Consider the following 17,547-nt stretch of genomic DNA (forward strand, 5'->3'; position numbering starts at 1 on the left):
TCAGAGATTTTTCTGTACAATTCATTCCTCTTAGCTTACTAACCATATAAAGTGAGAGAACTTTGATACACAAGATATTACTGTTTGAATATCATCTGCTGATTTTTACCGCAAGGAGATTAGATAGAGAAAATTTGCAGTTTTAGTTGTGTTAAAGGGAGAGAGAGAGAGACCGGGGTGACTGTCTTGTAAGGGGTGGGGCATCTTGTAGATCTGTTTTTTCTTTCGTGTAGAATCACTTTGAGATTAATTTGGGTTTAAATGCAAAGAGAGGAATTAAGGTAAAATGTGGGTTGGAAGGGTGACGGAGAGTCAGGACAAGATGTTCGTAGAGCCCTGCATGGCTACAAAATTTATATCCATATCTGATCTGTGATCTGCAAACATGGTCCACAGATATGAAGTGGATGTCGGCAGATATGCAGGGCTCTCGTTTGCACTAGACAGTTATTGGCAATGCACTTCTATTTCTTACACGCTACCAAAATCTGGCAAGATTTGTAGTTAGACTTGTTTATCTTGGTTTTGTATAAGCGCAACTGGAGTGGCAGCTTGTTTTTTTTTAAGGCACGAGGAGAAGACTTCAGCCTTTGAACAAAGCTGAGTTTTTACATGGAACACAGATTTATCCTTGGTTAACACGTTCTATAGCTTTTGTTCAAGAATTGCCTGATGAAAATTTTTTCAGAAACCCAGCATTTCCTTCATAATTAATTACTTCATTATTTAACTATATTGGAGTTATGGATGCCATTGTTAGCTGTAAGATAGATGACATTCTAAGACCAATGAAACTTCTTTGTTCCCTCCATATGGTAGGTCTGAGCTTCCTACAGATACCCCAAGACTCTTTGGGGTTGTGGGTGACAGCCTGTTTGCTTAACTCATAAACAAATTCCCTCTGCCTCACTCTTTTTTGATCACCTTCCCTCTTCCCAGGCATCAAATCACTTTGAAACTATTTATAGGCCTATTGTTCTGTTAGCTCTCAGCATGACTGAAAAAAGTCTTGCAAGTTGGTTATAGTGGGTATATAGGACCTTCAATAGTTTTCTCTATTGTCTTTCAAATGTGTTGGGATGTTCTCATTTGGGGAGCTATTGCCTTCCCAACAACAGCCCTCATAAAATGAAATCAATAGTTTATAATCAGTATAAGTATCGTTTTTGTAGAATCTTTATCTCAATGACTAGATTACATATGATATTCATAAAATTGGTATAAAACTGCTCCATAATTTGCTATTTTGTTCCATGGAAAAGAATGCAAAAGCACTAAGTACCACTGAATTGGAGCAGTTGAAATCACACAACTTGACATTAGGATTTAAATTTACATGGGGGGATTTATCACTATTCTGTAACACACATGCATTTTTGGAGTCTTCAAGTTCAGGATCACAAACTGAATTAAATTTTAAAGGGCCACATGGGTATTAAATGGATGTGCTGAAGTGGACAGTTAAATTTGTAAGTAATAACACTTAATTTCTGCTTTTCCAAACTGAATTATTGAACTGCAGGCTGGTATAATTAAAGTTGTAATACTTGTCTTGTAAGAACAATAAATGAGACCATTTCTTCCAGGCCGTCGAACATCAATAGTAGTTAGAGTAACAAAAAGAGAAAGAGGCAACTTCTGCTACTCATCAGGAAGAAAACAAATTATTGCCATACCATAACAAATGTCTCTTGCCCCATATTAGAGAAGGGAGCAATAATAACAGGATAGATTTTTAACTTTCTTTCTTTATCTAGCTGCATAGAATAGAAATGCCAAAATGTCTGGAGTTTTATTTGGTGCTAAGTCTTGTTCTATAATCTTCCAAAGCTGAAAGTACTACTTTTTATAAAACAGGAGCGCAGAGTAGCAGACATGATTATCATCAAAAGTGGTCAGTCTGAGCTTACAATAGGCTGTCTCACCATGTAAAGCCAATAAGCTCTTTATTAATCTTGTGACTCTTTTATGAATCACTTTAGCCACTTTCCATTTTTATGTCATGCAAAAGCTTGGATATAGAATTAGGTATCGCCATGAATGTTGTTTGTGTCCCTTGTAATTGACCTAAGGCATTGAAGGATAGAAATCATCTGTGTCAAATCCTCCTCCTGCAAGATATTCTTGTTTTTGTCATCAGTTTCTTTCGCCTAGAGCCAAAATGCTTAGTACAAAAAATTATTTTTCCTAATGTTATGTTTTTGTGGCACCTTAAATTCTCCCCTCCCCCCAGCCCCACCCTGGCCTTTATTTTGCACATGGATTAAAACCATGATAATCAAGCCTGCATTTTCTCCCATGCCAGGAGGGAAAGCTATTCAAGAGGATTCTAAAAATAGGTCAATGTTTAAGATTCATTATCTAGTTCCAGTATGTCAGTACAAGTTGTTGATTAATTTTATCAGGTCTTTCCGACTTCCAGTATCGTAGGTGTGGGGTGGGATTTCACCACTTACGACTATCTAGATATTTAATGGATCTATAATTTCGTCAAGATTCGTGTTAAGTACTTGAATCTCTTTTTAAAAAAAAAAAAAAAAAAAAAAAAAAAAAAAGAGACCGCTTCATATTGCCTATTTTTCTATTGCTAAGGAGACTATAATCTATTTTTATTTACGACAGAGTTATCTGATCTGAATGAGGCCGTATAATTCCAGGCCTGGGCTCTAGTAGCTGACTTGGTTGCATCTCTTGGTTTTATCCATACCTTTTTGTAGAAATCAGGCACGTGCTTATTGTTCCTATTACAATCACTTTGAAATCCTTAGCAGTTCTTTGTAAACAGACAGATATTTAACTTCAGTAGGAGATCTCGTAGCATCCTCACTTGCTTTTAGTTAGCTCTTCACCAACACTACCTAGTTATTTTCGTATCCTTACGTACTATAGTCTGTGCGAACACTTGCCCTCTTCCAAATGTGATGATCCCTCCTTAACAGCGTATACTCCTTATCTACCAGCCTTGAAATTCTATTCCTGTTCATGCAGCTGTTCTTCATGCCTTGCAGTCTACCCCCCTCTCCTTTCAGACACTTAATCTTCCCAGTGCTTATACAGGCACCATATGTGTGTCCACACATGGTCATCTTGTTTGCTCTTTGTCATGTAATCCTCCCTCCTTCCATTAATATTAGAGCTGTTAGACTTGTAATAAAGCTTCATCCATATGATGTTACCATTTTTCCAATCCATAATCTCAGTTACTGTATGAATTTCCTTTCCTTTCTCAAAATGTGGTGTTGATCCAGTTGGCCATATGTGATAGCCTTATTCATTTTCCAGCTGTCTTTGCATTACTCTGCCTCTTTTAGATAATGTTACCTGCCAGGTCATCACCTCGTTGTATAGTAAACTTCAGCTTTGTTTACATAGCACTTAAGCCAAAAACATTTTTGTCGCTCAAGAGTGAAAAACACACCCCCTAACCAATGTAAGTTTTGCCGGCCTAAATGCTAGTGTAGGCAAGACCTCCCGTGTTCTTGGTCAGAAAAATCCTGTTCCTTATGAACCTTCTGGATTGCATACTATATGAACTAGAATCACATTCCCTTTTCAGTATTTCTGCATTGGCCACTTCAAAAACAATTCAAGTGATGTCACCCCTTTACATGGCCCATAATGTTTGATTATGAAATAAAACTTTCTTCTCTATTTTTTGCCATCCTTCACTGTGGCAAACAACTGACCTACATTTCTCATGTAATTCTTTATTTACTACAGATATTTATATTACTGTACTTCATGCCCCTGTTTGTACATCTATACTGTTGAACGTCACTGTGAATAGATTTGTTCCTTGAACTGGATAATTTTTCATGTTTAGCATAACCCTTTACATATTTCTATGTTCAGTCTTTGACTGTTCCCTGTATAAGGCTGTCCCAGCCTAATGCTTTTGATTCTGAATTCCAGAGACTTCTCTCAATGTGTCCAGCCATAATTACAGAGAAATGCCTGTTGGAAACAGTCCAAGACAAAGGCAATAGTAGAAAAATGTTCCCAACCTTACATGCTAGTCACTTACAAAAGACAGGTTTGCATTGGAGGAGCAATGAAGCATGTTGCTCCTTGTATGGAGCTCAGGTTGAGACATTGTTTACTATAGCTGGGATCGCAAGGCAAGAATCTCGGAACAAGTCATTTGCTCAGAAGGTGACAGCAGAAGGTGAACGTATCGCTTTTACAGTGCACCCAACTCTTAACTGTTCAAAATCTGAGTTGGCAGCGCTGTTGTCTCTTCTGTGGCAGTACTATGATCCATTGATTACACTCAGGAGCACAATATGAATTCCTCCTGTTACAACCATTTTAATTTAGTTTTTTTTCCCCTGAGAATAGTACATTGCCCCCCAAGTGGTCAACTCCTGTACTACTTCCTGGCAGGCTCTGATTCTCCTTTCAAACCAGCATCTTTTATTGAACTTTTCACCTTTCTCGTGAACTTGGCCTTTTTTTAAGAGCTCAGTCTCCATTCTGTTATCTCTGTGGGCCACTGTTTCCTTGCTGCTTTGTTAGCTACAAGTTTCATTCAGCTCCCTTTTCCATTATCAGTGACTGAATCTGCTGTGTTTCTTCCTTGTCACATCACGCTTCAGCTACATTTTGTTACAGGCAAGACATCCTTCTCCATGCACATGCAGTATGACAGATTTCTAACTGGCATAAATTGATTCAGCTGCATTCATGTTACCAAAGTTACACTGACTTAGCCCAGATGGATCTGGGGTTGTCCTATGTATTTATTGAATACTGCTATTCTTAATGAACACTGTATTCATGAATTTAATCCTCTAAACTGGGAGATAAAAGTAGGCAGTAATTTTTATACAGAGCAGTTGGTTGGACAGAACTGTGATCGCTTTCATCATTATGATGGTAAAGATTAAATTCTTTCCCTTCTCCGTTGAAAATGAGACACTATAGAAGCAGTAGCGCTCAACAGGTACTATAGAAGCATAGTGTACTGTAAATAAATGCCATTAACCCATGCATATCCTTTTTTTATATAGTAATAACTATATAAACTGTATATATTTGCAGTTCCAGATTGTACTTTCATTCAGAGATGTTCAAGAATGCATGTATAAAAAGTTCAGATCATGGTGGTTACAGAGGATAACAAATTTATTTGACCAAATTTATTTGGGCCCCTGATTTAGTCCCATTAAACTGAGTTTGACTTCTACCTCTTTTCCATATCCTTGTTCCAGTTAGCCACCCTCCTAGTACCTCTACTTATTAAAAACTGAGGCAAAGTATTTGTTTAGGTGTTGGACCGTACCTAGATTATCTTTAATCTCCACTGCATCCTCAGGGTTTAGTGGTACCACTTCTTTTTTTCCCCCTGTTTTCTTTTTATTTATATGGCTATAGAACCTTTCACTATTAGTTTTAATTTCCTTTGCAAGATCCAACGCTGCTTGCCTTTTGGCAGTTCACTTTATCCCTACACTTTGACTTCCAAGAGGTAGCTTGCTTTGCTGTTCACTCCCATCTTCTATTGCTCACAGGCTTTCTGCTTTCTCTTAATAAACATGTTTGAGATGCCTAGTCTGCAACTCTTCCCTATGACTTTTTTCCCCTTGCTTGGGATGCAGGTTTCAGCAACTTTGACTTAGAATTGCTCTAAGTCTACTTCACATTCAGATCCTTGAGGTTTTTCAGTCCCATCCACTTCCCTAACTAATTCCCTATTTTTTTTTAAACTTAGCCCTTTAGTAATCAAGGACCAATCTTTCTGTTTATCCTTCCATTTAATGTAAACTGAATTAACTCATGATGATTCGAACCAAGGTTGTCCCCTACACCCACTTCTATGAGCTCTTCACTAATACCAAATCTAAAATGTCATAACCTCTTGTTGGTTCAGCAGCTATTTGTGAAAAGTACTTTTCTTTTTAATGGCTCTTCAACCAAGAAGTGGTTTATTTCCTTGACTTTTTTTAGCAGGCAGCAGCATCGCCAACACACACTACCCAATAACACCACGTTAGAGCATGGGCTCAGCTGTGATATAAAGGAAGCAATGTCACTTACTGAATCACAGTATAGCTACTTGGCTCCATGGAGATATCCCATTTTAGTACTAAACCTCTTTAGGGAGTGACCAGTGTTATGTGATACGTTGCTGCATCATGTGATATGGCTTGGAGGCCTTTAAAAAACCTTCACCGGGGAAAATTACAGTATAAACTAGAATCATGGAAAATATTTCTAGCAGTTCAACTAGAGTCTGAACAGCTGAGGCACAAACCTCCCCCCACACACACTTGGGTTTTGTATATGATTGTATTTTCTTTTTTGATGTTGAGAACAATTTCTCTGTCAATCTGAACAAAGCCCTAACAGTTTTAACAGTAGATAAGACAGCTAGAGAAATGAATGCCAGATAACTTTAAGTGGTGAAGTCAAAAGGATATTGATGCCTGTTGTTGTCGCACACAGTTTTTCATTCTCAAACCTTGCCTCGATTTCTGGCATCTTCCCCAAGAGGTGATACAACTGTGACAGACAGAGAAGCCCTTATAGATTTTTCTTTTCCATCTCAATGAGTTAAATGCCAGCAGTCATTACACCTGAGAGTGTTTGTTTGCCTTCAAACACACACACTGCTATCCAAAAAAAAAAAAAAGTGTATGTAAAGCAAGGCTTCACAGGGAGGGGCGGTGTCACGAGGCAAGGGCTACTCTTCTGTGAATAACTTTTTTTCCTAATGACCCTAAAATTGCATAGGGAAAAAATTCTAGTGTTTTTTATGTGCTTTATTGCTAATAGTCAACTAATAAACTTTTTCTGACACTCTGCCTTAGTCAAATTTCACCAAAGCAAAAGTTGAGATTCACTGATTGCTCCAATCACTTAATGTCAGGAGGAAAGGAAGATATATATTAAAACAACAAAAAATAGAACTGGGCGCCATTTGAATTGGCTATACCCTCCAATTTTCCTCTCCTCCCTGCATCTTCCCATCCCCATCCCTCTTCAGGGACCCCTCTCATGAGCAGCTCCTCTTTCAAGAGATGCGCAGTCTTCTCATACTGGGAGCCATAGAGGAGGTCCCGCTGGACATGAGAGGAGGAGGTTTCTACTCCCGATATTTCCTCATCCCGAAAGCCACAAGGGGACTTGGATTCATCCTGGATCTGTGGGGCCTAAACAGGTATGTCCAAAGACAAAAATTCCACATGGTTTCCCTGGCCTCTATTATCCCCTCTCCGGACCCAGGAGACTGGTATGTTGCCTTCAATTTGAAGGACACATTTTCACACATCGATCTTTCAGAATCACAGAAGGTTTCTCAGGTTTGTGGTGGGGGATTCCCGCTACCAGTTTACACTCTCCTGTTTGGCCTACTGTCAGTCGTGAGGGTGTTCACAAAGTGCATGGCAGTGGTGGCTGCATATCTCAGGTGTCGAGGGGTAAAGATCTACCCGTATCTGGATGACTGATTAATCAGAGGCAGCTCGAGGGCTCAGGCCCAAGCCAGTCTGGACCTCATGCAAGCCATCTGTCACGGGCTGGGCCTGCTAGTAAACGAGCAGAAGTCTACTTTGATACCTGTACAAAGGATAGAGTTTATCGGCGCAGTCTTCAACTCAACGCAGGCCAGAGCATTCCTGCCACAGACCTGGTTCGAGGCCATGCTTCAGCTATGGCTGGCCTCGGCTTATGCCCCGAGCAAGCACCCCGTGGACAGGGTTGTCACAGTGCCCCCACAGGTTCTGGCTTCCCTAGAGTGGTGATTAGACCCTTGGACTCTGATGGAAAGAATGTCCTTTGCAGACGGGCCCCTCAATGACTCTAGTGTCAGACGCTTCAGACCTGGGGAGAGGGTGCACATCAGCTCCAGTCACAGTACCCAGGGACCTGGTCGGAAGAGGACCAGGGTATCCACATAAGTGTCAGGGATTTCGAGTGATCTGGTTAGCATGCGTGGTGGTCCTTTTCTTCTTGAAGGGCAAGGTGATTCAGGTGCTGACGGACAACACTGCAGCCATGGACTATATCAACAGAGAGGGTGGGGCCCGTTCCTCAGCCCTCTGTCTGGAGGCAGTGGGTCTCTGGAATCTGGGGTTAGGCCACAATTTTCACCTGGTGGCTTCTCACCTCCCTAGTATCAAGAATGCCACAGCAGACTGGCTCAGCAGGTCCTTCTCACGAGTGGTCTCTCCACCTGTCGGTCGCCAACATGATCTTCCAGAGGTGGGGGTTTCCCCAAGTGGATCTCTTCACTTCCAAGGTCAACAAGAAGTGCAGCCAGTTCTGCTCCTTTCAGGGGCGGGATGAAGGGGCCATATCAGATGCCTTCCTCATTCCCTGGCCGGGGGGAGTGGTGTACGCCTTACCTTCTATTCCGTTAATACACAAGGTCCTATTAAAGATCAAGAAACACAAGGCGAGGGTCATCCTTATTGCACCCACGTGGCCCAGGCAGCACTGGTTCATGACGCTCCTGGAGCTGTCTGTTGCCCCTCCCCGGGAACTACCAAGGTGGCATGACCGACTTTCCCAGGACCAGGGACGCCTTCTGCACCTGGACCTGGAGTCCCTCACCTGACGGCGTGGAGGCTGAATGGCTGAACTTGGAGGAACAAGCTTGCTCGTCTCAGGCGCAGACCATACTGATGAGTAGCAGGAAGCCCTCCACGAGGTCATCGCATTTGGCAAAATGGAAGAGGTTCAGTTGCTGGGCCGCAGCACGGCATATTATGCCCACCAGGTGCTGATCCAGGTGGTCCTAGACTGCACTTCAAGCTTCAGGGTCTAGCTACTACCTTGCTAAAAGTGCATCTGGCTGCCATCTCAGCCTTCCATCCCCTGATTTCAGAGGAAATCAGTTTTTTCCCATACCATGGTGGTGAGATTTCTGAAAGGCATAGAAAAGCTCTACCCACAGGTTAGGGATCTCATACCTCCCTGGGACCTGAATTTGGTCCTCTCTAGACTAACGGGGCTGCCATTCGAGCCTATGACAACTTGCCCACTTATGCTACTGTCATGGAAGGTGGCCTTCCTAGTAGCTATCACATTGGCTAGGAGAGTGTCTGAAATCAGGGCACTCACCTAGGAGCCGCCTTACATGATTTTTTTTTTTTTTAATAAGGATAAGGTCCAGCTGAGGCCTCACCCGGCCTTCTTGCCCGGGACAGTTTCACAATTCCACACCAACCAGGACATTCTCCTGCCAGTGTCTTTCCCAAAGCCACACGCTTCCAAAGAGGAAAAGAGATGGCATATGCTGGATGTACGCAGAACCCTGGCTTTCTGTTTGGAGAGAATGAAACCATTCCGTAAATACACGCAGCTGTTCATTGCGGTGGCCGACAGGATGAAAGGCTTACCTATCCCGTCACAATGAATCTCCTCCCAGATAACCGCCTGCATATTCTTCTGCTATGAGCAGGCAAAGGTTTCGCTCCCGGGCAACGTCACAGCTCACTCCACTAGAGCGCAGGCATCTTATGCAGCGTTTGTGGCACTGGTGCCTATGCAGGACATATGCAAAGCCGCTACATGGTGGTCGGTTCATACCTTTACGTCCCACTATGCTATCGTACAACAGACTAGAGATGTTGCCAGATTCAGTAGGGCATTGCAGTCAATCAATCTATGAACTCCAAGCCCACCTCCAAGGTACTGCTTGCAAGTCACCTACAATGGAATGGACATGAGCAAGCACTCAGAGGAAAAAGACTGTTACTTATCTTGTAACTGTTCTTTAAGATGTGTTGCTCATGTCCATTCCATGACCCGACCCTGCTGTCGGTGATCATGGCAAGAATGAACTGAGGGGGCGTAGGCCTGGCAGCACCTCATATACTGCGCCATGTGCACGGGACTCCAGCGGGTGCTGAAGCTAGCCCTACAAGATCTAAGGGGAAAAATTTTCCAGTAACCGTTCACAGAGCGCGCACGCACCTATAATTGAATGGACATAAGCAAAACATCTCAAAGAACAACTGTTACAAGGTAAGTAACTGTCTTTTAGTCTCTGAAAGGGGTCTGATTTGCTCTTAAACGAATTGAGAGATGGCCTAGTGGTTAGATGTAGTTGTTTAGGATGCTGGGAAACCCAGGTTCAATTGCCTGCTATGTCAGAGTTTGTGACCTTGGGCAAGTCACTTAATTGTGGTATGCTTTAATTCCTCATGTGTAAAATGGGGATAATACATTTCAGCCTCACAGGTGTTGAGAGTATAAATACATTAAAGATACTATCATTAAGTGGGACTGTCAATACCTTGGATCTCCATAACCAATAATTTTGTCTGAGATGAAGGCCTGCCACTGAGGGTATGTCTGTACTTGGAACTGGGGGTGGGGTAGGGGATGATTCCTGGCTTGAGGAGACATCCTCATTAGCTCTAGCTGAACTAGCAGCTAAAAATAGAGGGTAGCCACAGAGGGTGGGGGGGAGAGGCTAGCTTCCCTGAGTACATACCCACCCAAGACACTAGGCATGTGCTTGAGAGGCTGGCCCCCTGTGCTACTGTGTCTGATGTTAATCTTAGTTTATGTAGCATAAAATAGATACTTGGCACATGACCCTGCAAAGGACTATTTCCATTTGAATTCAGAAAAGAAGGAATGAGATTTCATGAAGTCATTCCGCTGTGGTAACTTGGCTGATAACTTAAATGAGGTGTTAATTGGAAGTGGCGAAAGCCTTTTAATGGAGTGCTCACAAATGCAGATACTCGGACATGAGCATTTCAGAGAAGATTAGGAAGGGAGGCATTTTTAAATACACATGATGAAATTTCAACAACTGAGGGCCTAGCCTAGCACTGTAGTCTGTAGGAATTTTGCCACAGATTCAAATGGGAACAAAATGAGTTCCCAGGTTAATGGTCTAACACAGCAATAAATTGGATTGCTGTGCATTAACACAAGAATGTCATCCAACGGTGGTGTATTACTTGCCCCCCATTTCTAAGAGACTCTTCCTACAGTCTGTGCCGTCTCAACACTTGGGACTTAGTGCCCAATCACTTGTTAGAGATCATGATAGCTGGGCTTTATCTTAGCAAATTGGAGTAACAAGCTGAAGATAGTGCTTAGCTAAACTAGGTGTTGAGAAGCCACCTGAAATTAGTTGTACGGATTGGAACCAGTGGAAAACCAGAAACAGGGAACTTGAGATGGAAGACCTTAGAATGATGAGGGAGGCTACAAAAGAGGACCTGCAATGGTTGGAAAGGGGCCATACTCTTTAGTGGCGTGCTGATAGTGAGTTCCTCAGACACTGTCGCTTGTCATGGCACCCATGTGCTTAATACTCGTAAGACCCTTTCTTGCCCACCATTCCAGACAATCCTTAAAACACCTGGAAATCTGTTGGTGTACTGTACCCAGATATAAAGTACTCCTCCCTTAACATTCTTGGGTTCATCAGGCTGATAGTGAATAAAGGAGCTTTTGCAGTTCTAGTCTGACTTCTTGGGAAAGAGGTCAGTGTGACTAAGATCAGATGCTATATTGCACAGAGACTTCTTAAGAGTTTTTTCACGCAATTTGAGAGAGTTCAAAGAGCTTCTATCTCAAGCTAAGGTACTCATCGGATGGAAGCAGTTGCAGTAATTGAATTTTGTATCGTATGTAATGTGGGAATGATGCTGTCTTTATATGAATGAGTTCTGAATATGTCAAATCTTGAATATATGGATAAATGATTCATTAATGTAATTTCATATAGGGGATACCGGTTTACCAACCAAGATCCAGTGCAGACAATATAAGTTTATGAAATAGTAAGCAAATGAGAGGATAAAGCATCACTGTGTGCCTTGACTTGTACTAATATAATTCTAATTTAAGCATCATTGTATATTAGTAATTGTAGTATAGTTAGTAAGCTTTAATGAAGTATGCTAAATAATGAATAGCTGCCTAAACTTTCTCAAACCTCAGAAGTGTTGTGCTTGTTGAATTCATATTCTTGTCATAGAGGCTCTTTCTGTTTATCTTTCATTGTCTGCTTTGTTCTTTATTTTTAACTTCTTGTATCGTCTTCGTCTACTTTTCTTCATTGCTGTCTGCCACTGTCCTTTTCTTAAAATTAGGTGACATGTGCGATAGTTACGTGATGAGAAATTAAAGGAATTGTATTCTGTTAGGACTATTGTACACATTGATTGAATTGCCTAATTAGACTATTTGGTCAATGGAATGCATTCAGCAATCTAACTTCACTGACTGAGCATGTGCCTTACTTGTGGCAAACTTGTGAATAAAAAAAGGCACACATGCAAAAATATATGCAAAATTAAAATAACTCTATGGGAAATGTTAACCATGTAAAATGCCCTGTTCTTAAGAAGTGCAATAAAAGCAGCTTGAGTAATTGAGAAGCTGTTTAATAGGGTTTTAGTTTACAAATCACTGTTACATAACATAACGATGTTACTTCATTAGACTAATGAAAGCAATCACAAAGGAAATTAGTGCTTCGTGTAGCATACACTAAATAAAATATTCAGAAGCACCAGAGTGACTGGAGTGTTAAAATACCATTCAAAGTAACTCCAATTCCTAATTCACTCCAGCACTTTTACTTAATACAATTAAAATTAAACATCAGAAAAAGAGCAGTCCCTTTTACAAGAAGTGGTTTACACCCGAATGCCTTCTCATAGGGTGCAGTATTGGTATGAAATTGTATGGCAATACTTTATCCATGTTATAATGTGTGGAAATTTTGTATGATTTGGCTTCCAAGATGGGCCATAAATATGATTCTTCTGTATTAACTCTTCTCTAGAGAAGTCCAGTGGACTATGAAGCTGAGACTGAGATGTTTGTTGCTTTAAGAAACTTCAGTGCCCCTTCTGAGGGTTTTAAATTCATTAGGGCTGTCTTGGTTGCAATAGTTAGCTTGAGGTAGTACACTCGAGCTATTCCATTTGCTCAAGCCTAGTCAAACTCTTTTTCCTCCTGAAAAGTGCTCAATTCAGAGATTTATCAAGGCAGAATGCTTCCTCTCACTTGATTGCTTTGAAGCCCTTGTCAAGCCTTTCTCCAATATTGTAATGTAAACTTTTACTGTAACTTTTTTTCCCTGCAGAGAGAACGCTTCCCTTTGCGAAGCCAATACAGAGAGAGAGAATCTGGAAACACAGTAAGTGATATGATTGTATGTGTTCAGACAGAGCACTGAGCCTTGATTAAACAATCTGTTTGACTGATTTTGGTTCTTATAGTGAGCTTTTAGCTAACCTCTGCCAAAAAGAGGTCCACATTATTGGTCCATCCTTCTCAGTAACAATTTAACAAGTAGAATGATGTCCACGTGGCATCTGAGTTTCAAACAACACAAACTGAAAGTTAATGCCTGGGAAATAAGAGACCAAAGCCAATTGTCATACAAATGTCATTTTGTAGTTAGCTTAATGTGTGTTCTTTTTCATAGTCTTTTTTATGTTCGTTTCATTAACAGGAAACTGATTTTAGTCCTAATGTATCTAAGTTCTTGGAAGTTAATATTTTCCATGTCTTCTTTTTGTAATGTAAGTTATTTCATTGAGTGACTAGTAACTAAGGAACATGCATTAAACTATTATAAGGGGCTTATGGCAGAATAAAAGGTGGCTACTGATGATAGAAATTACAGTGTTAACATGATGTGTTGTGGAAGCGGTATTTGAAGAATGAAATTGCTGATGCTTTTAATGTACGGAAATGTTTTGTATTTGTAGAAAGCAGCAAATGGCAGACTTAATTATGAAGATGAAAATCCATTGGGGCAAGACAACCTTCAGCAGATGCATCCCGTTCACAAGCAGATATGTTACAAAGATTGGAGCAACAAGCCCTCTCAAAACCCAGGAACTGGAAGGATATACATTAATCCTAGAGAACACTATGTGTGATTGCTTCCCCTGCTGTGAATTTTCTATACAAAATAGTTGGTGTTAGATAACTTAAAATTTTGAAAAGTCTGCAAGTTTAACACTTGTTGATTATAGGACAAGTACATATCCTATTGTGTCTTAATGGTTCCTAAAGAAGTAGGTACAGAGCCAATTAATATTTTTTGTGTGTGGTGAGGGCTCGTGAGAAATAAGTAGGCAGGGAAAGATACACATTTCTGGAGAAACTATTGCATTTTTTAATTTGCTGATTTATTTTTTCAGTAGCATATTGCTTATCAGTATTGTAATGTTGAAATTCCAGTATGTATTAATAGCGGAAAGGTTCCTCCAGAAGTCTCAGCTGCCTGCAGTAAGCTTGCTGGATTTAAGACATACCAGCGCATTTATCTGTAATTTACAATGTGTGTAAAATGAATTTAGAATCCATTTCCCTAATTCTTCATTAGGGAATTCTCTCTCTCGTGTGCATACATGCGCGCTCACTCTTTCTTTCATGCACACTCAGTCTGTCCCCTTACCTGCCCCGAAGTGGATGTGCTTAATAAAATTACAATTCCTGTATACAAAATGATGGGGTCTGAGCTAAAGGTAAAATGTACATCCTTGGCATAAAATGAGAAATTTGTGTCTGTGAATAGGACTTTGTTTAATCTTTTAAGACACTTTAGATATGTTACCCCTGGTAAATTTGACTAAGGTACTGACAGTACTTGACCACAGCTGCTGATTCCTCTCTCTCTCTCACACTCCCATGCTACTTCTATCTTCATTCCAATAAACAATCAGATTGCTTTCCAGGTGCTGGTCTTCACTGTGCTTGCTGGACAAATATTGTCTGCCTACTCACCTCAGAAGTGCTGGTTAAATTATTTTCTGTCACAGGTCCCAGGTTCCATGTTTTTTATTCTTTCAGCTGCCAGTTCACATCTTCTCCCCCTTTTACACCCAGACTAAATCTACTAAACCTACTTTTTTTAGCTGCTAGAATGCGATCACACTTGTTTCTTATCTGTTTAAAATATTCCCACAAACCCCACGTATGCACCCCACATCTTGCCCACTTAGATAACTCTAGACACAACTCCTAATTCTCAGTGGTCTCTAACAATGGGAGCAGTGGGTGCTCAGTATATAAGAAAAGCAAGCTACCTCTTTGCTAGAATCATGTCTACTCCATAGTTGACCAAAACAAAAATCCCTCTTGTGAAAATCTATACAGCTTTGTCAAAGGGTAACAATGGTGGGGGAGCTTCACTTAGCTGCGGGCAAGCTTTTAACACTGTCTTCTAACCTTGACCAGAGCAGATGGACTCCATAGTGTTGTGAAATAGCTGGTGGTGAATGTGAGTGGCTTGTCTAAACTACCAACAACACAGGTGAAATTGCACTGGTGTTGGTAACAGTGGAAAACTGTATGCAAATACACTGTGTTGAAAAGGCACAATTTCAAATAAGTATAGATACTTTTTCTGTCAGTTAAAGAACCTGCACAGAAAGCCTGTGTGGTCAATTTCATGTTTTTCTTTAATTAATTAACGGGAAGAGATGGGACACTGAGTACAGAGGGGACGTTAAAGGCTTTAACTTGGATACTGGGACATAAAGAACAGTGAGCATTCTGGATTACTAAGGAGGTGTCTTAGTAGACACTAGACAATTTATTCCATAGCTGACTTACTAGGACGTTTGAAAAGAGTGAATGAAAATCCCCCAGGGCATTTACCCACTTAAACTAATTTTCATTTGCAGTGTGCATGTCATCTCAGACAATTGCTTTATTGCTAGTGTTGTAGACAGCCAAAGATATTAGAGTATTTTTTAGCTGTATTAGAGTATTTTTTGCTTATGATTTTAACAAATCATAAGTATGACAGTTATAGGCATGCATTGTGTCTGTCTTTAAAATTGTGACTGGTGAGTCATCTAAAACGTGTTGGATTTCTTTTATAAATAACTGACTTATTAGTGCTTACATTGATGGTATGGTAACTTTTTTGACAGTAGTAACTTCAGCCTTTCATAAACTGAGTATTTAAATAGTGAAATTTACACATTGGGTGGTAGTCAAAGCAGGATTGTCTCTTGAAGGGTTTCTTCATGTTTGATCCACCAGTTTGAAAATAGAGTTGCTTTCTTTATCTCTTCCTAAAGTTTTCTTAGTTCTTTCTATTGATGCCATTTGTGGCAGGGCCAGACCTGATGGCTACAGGAGAGTAGTAGAGGGGGTCTATATTAGCCCCAGAATGAACAAATCCCTGTTCCCTGGGTGATCCAGCTGGGGCTACTCTGGGGCAATTAGACCAATTAGGCCAGCTGAGGCCAATCAAGAAGCTTGCCCCAGCAGTTAAAAGCCTCCCTGTCAGGCAGGCAGCTGGAAGGGAGTTAGGAGAAGGAGCGGCACGGCGCGGCTACAGGACTTGGAGCAACCAGAGACAAGAGGGGGGGGTACCTGTCTGGCTACGGCCAGGGACCCAAGGCACAGGCCTGAGGGAGAACCCCTCCCCACCCAGTTCCAGGAAGCAGACTGCGAGCAGTGGGGCCAAAGACAGGCTACCCAGGGAAGGGAGTAAGTCACAGACTAGGCAGTTTGAAGACTACTCCACACAGGGTGCCAAGGTCGGGGGCCCCCCCGCTCCCACCCAGGCACGCCATAGTCGTAGCCGAAGAGGGCACAGTACCCACGAGAGGGCTAAACTAGCTGCCCGCACCACACATTGTAACAACTTGCTAAGCAACACAGCAGAATGTAGCTACTGGAAACTGGTAGAGTGAAATTGCATTAACACTGCAGCAGAATGAAAGTTGAGACACACCACAGTAAAATGCAACATAAGTCCAATTAGAGTGGAAATGCTCTTTATAAAAAAAAAAAAAAGCTTCCAGTGAGTTTGCCCATAAACTATTAACTTTTTATCTTTGTTCTAGTAAAATTTGACTCCATGACACAATTTCGTACAAGTGTCATTAACAGTTAACTGTGGTGGCAAAAAGAGGGTGGCAAAATTAATTTCAATTATTGAAGGGGAATTTTCATTTTGCAGCCTTTGTGCGTAGCCTCTCAGCGATGGAAATATGGAGATTCTTTGGCTTCCAGCATTGTTGTAAGATGTCTGAAGTGCAGGTATTTTGTATTCAACACCAGTTTATAATGTATCCATGTATACGCTGTAGGATGCTCTATAGCAATTGGGGGGAGGGAAAATGGAAGATGAACAGTGGAGAAAAACCTAAGAAAGCAGCAATTCTGCCACCATTTCATAGATGTGAAATACATGTGATGGTCAGAAACAGAAGTGGGGAGAAGACGGAGCTGCTTTCAGTTGAAAAAAAATATCCACTGTGTGTGTTTCTCTCACTGTTTTTTCTGCAATGACCCCAGTGCCTTCTCTCTGTCTTGCATGATGGCAGATGTAGCAGCTTGGTTTGTTGCTTCATTTTTCCCTGTTGAAAGCTTCTCAGTTAATGAGGGTCCAGGAGACAATGGAACAAGCAAGAAATGAGCAGGCATGAACTTGACAAGCAAAGTATGTCTTAACCTCTCTTAGTTCAGAGAACATAAAAGGATGTTTGTGACTCTTCATCAGTTTCCCTTTCAGCCATTTTTTCAGGGTCAGAAGAGAAATAATTTGCATGTACTAAGCACTCTTGATCTGTAGACTTCAAAGCTAGTGGGTGT

The 17,547-nt window shown here is 41.1% G+C and overlaps 1 protein-coding gene across 1 annotated transcript in view; it reads left to right on the forward strand.

Annotated features, from left to right (window-relative positions):
• NECTIN3 (nectin cell adhesion molecule 3) overlaps positions 1-14,688 on the forward strand; it is a 104,602-nt gene extending 89,914 nt beyond the window's left edge. The window contains exons 8-9 of the mRNA XM_067546219.1: positions 13,064-13,117; positions 13,695-14,688. Coding sequence (XP_067402320.1) covers positions 13,064-13,117; positions 13,695-13,868 — 228 coding nt within the window. The 3' untranslated portion in view covers positions 13,869-14,688. The remainder of the gene's footprint in view (positions 1-13,063; positions 13,118-13,694) is intronic.
• The last annotated feature ends 2,859 nt before the right edge of the window (positions 14,689-17,547 follow it).

This window comes from Emydura macquarii, unplaced genomic scaffold, assembly GCF_026122565.2.
Source record: "Emydura macquarii macquarii isolate MOO-44397 ecotype Brisbane River unplaced genomic scaffold, CSIRO-AGI_Emac_v2 contig_1119, whole genome shotgun sequence".
In the NCBI taxonomy this organism is placed as follows: domain Eukaryota; kingdom Metazoa; phylum Chordata; order Testudines; family Chelidae; genus Emydura; species Emydura macquarii.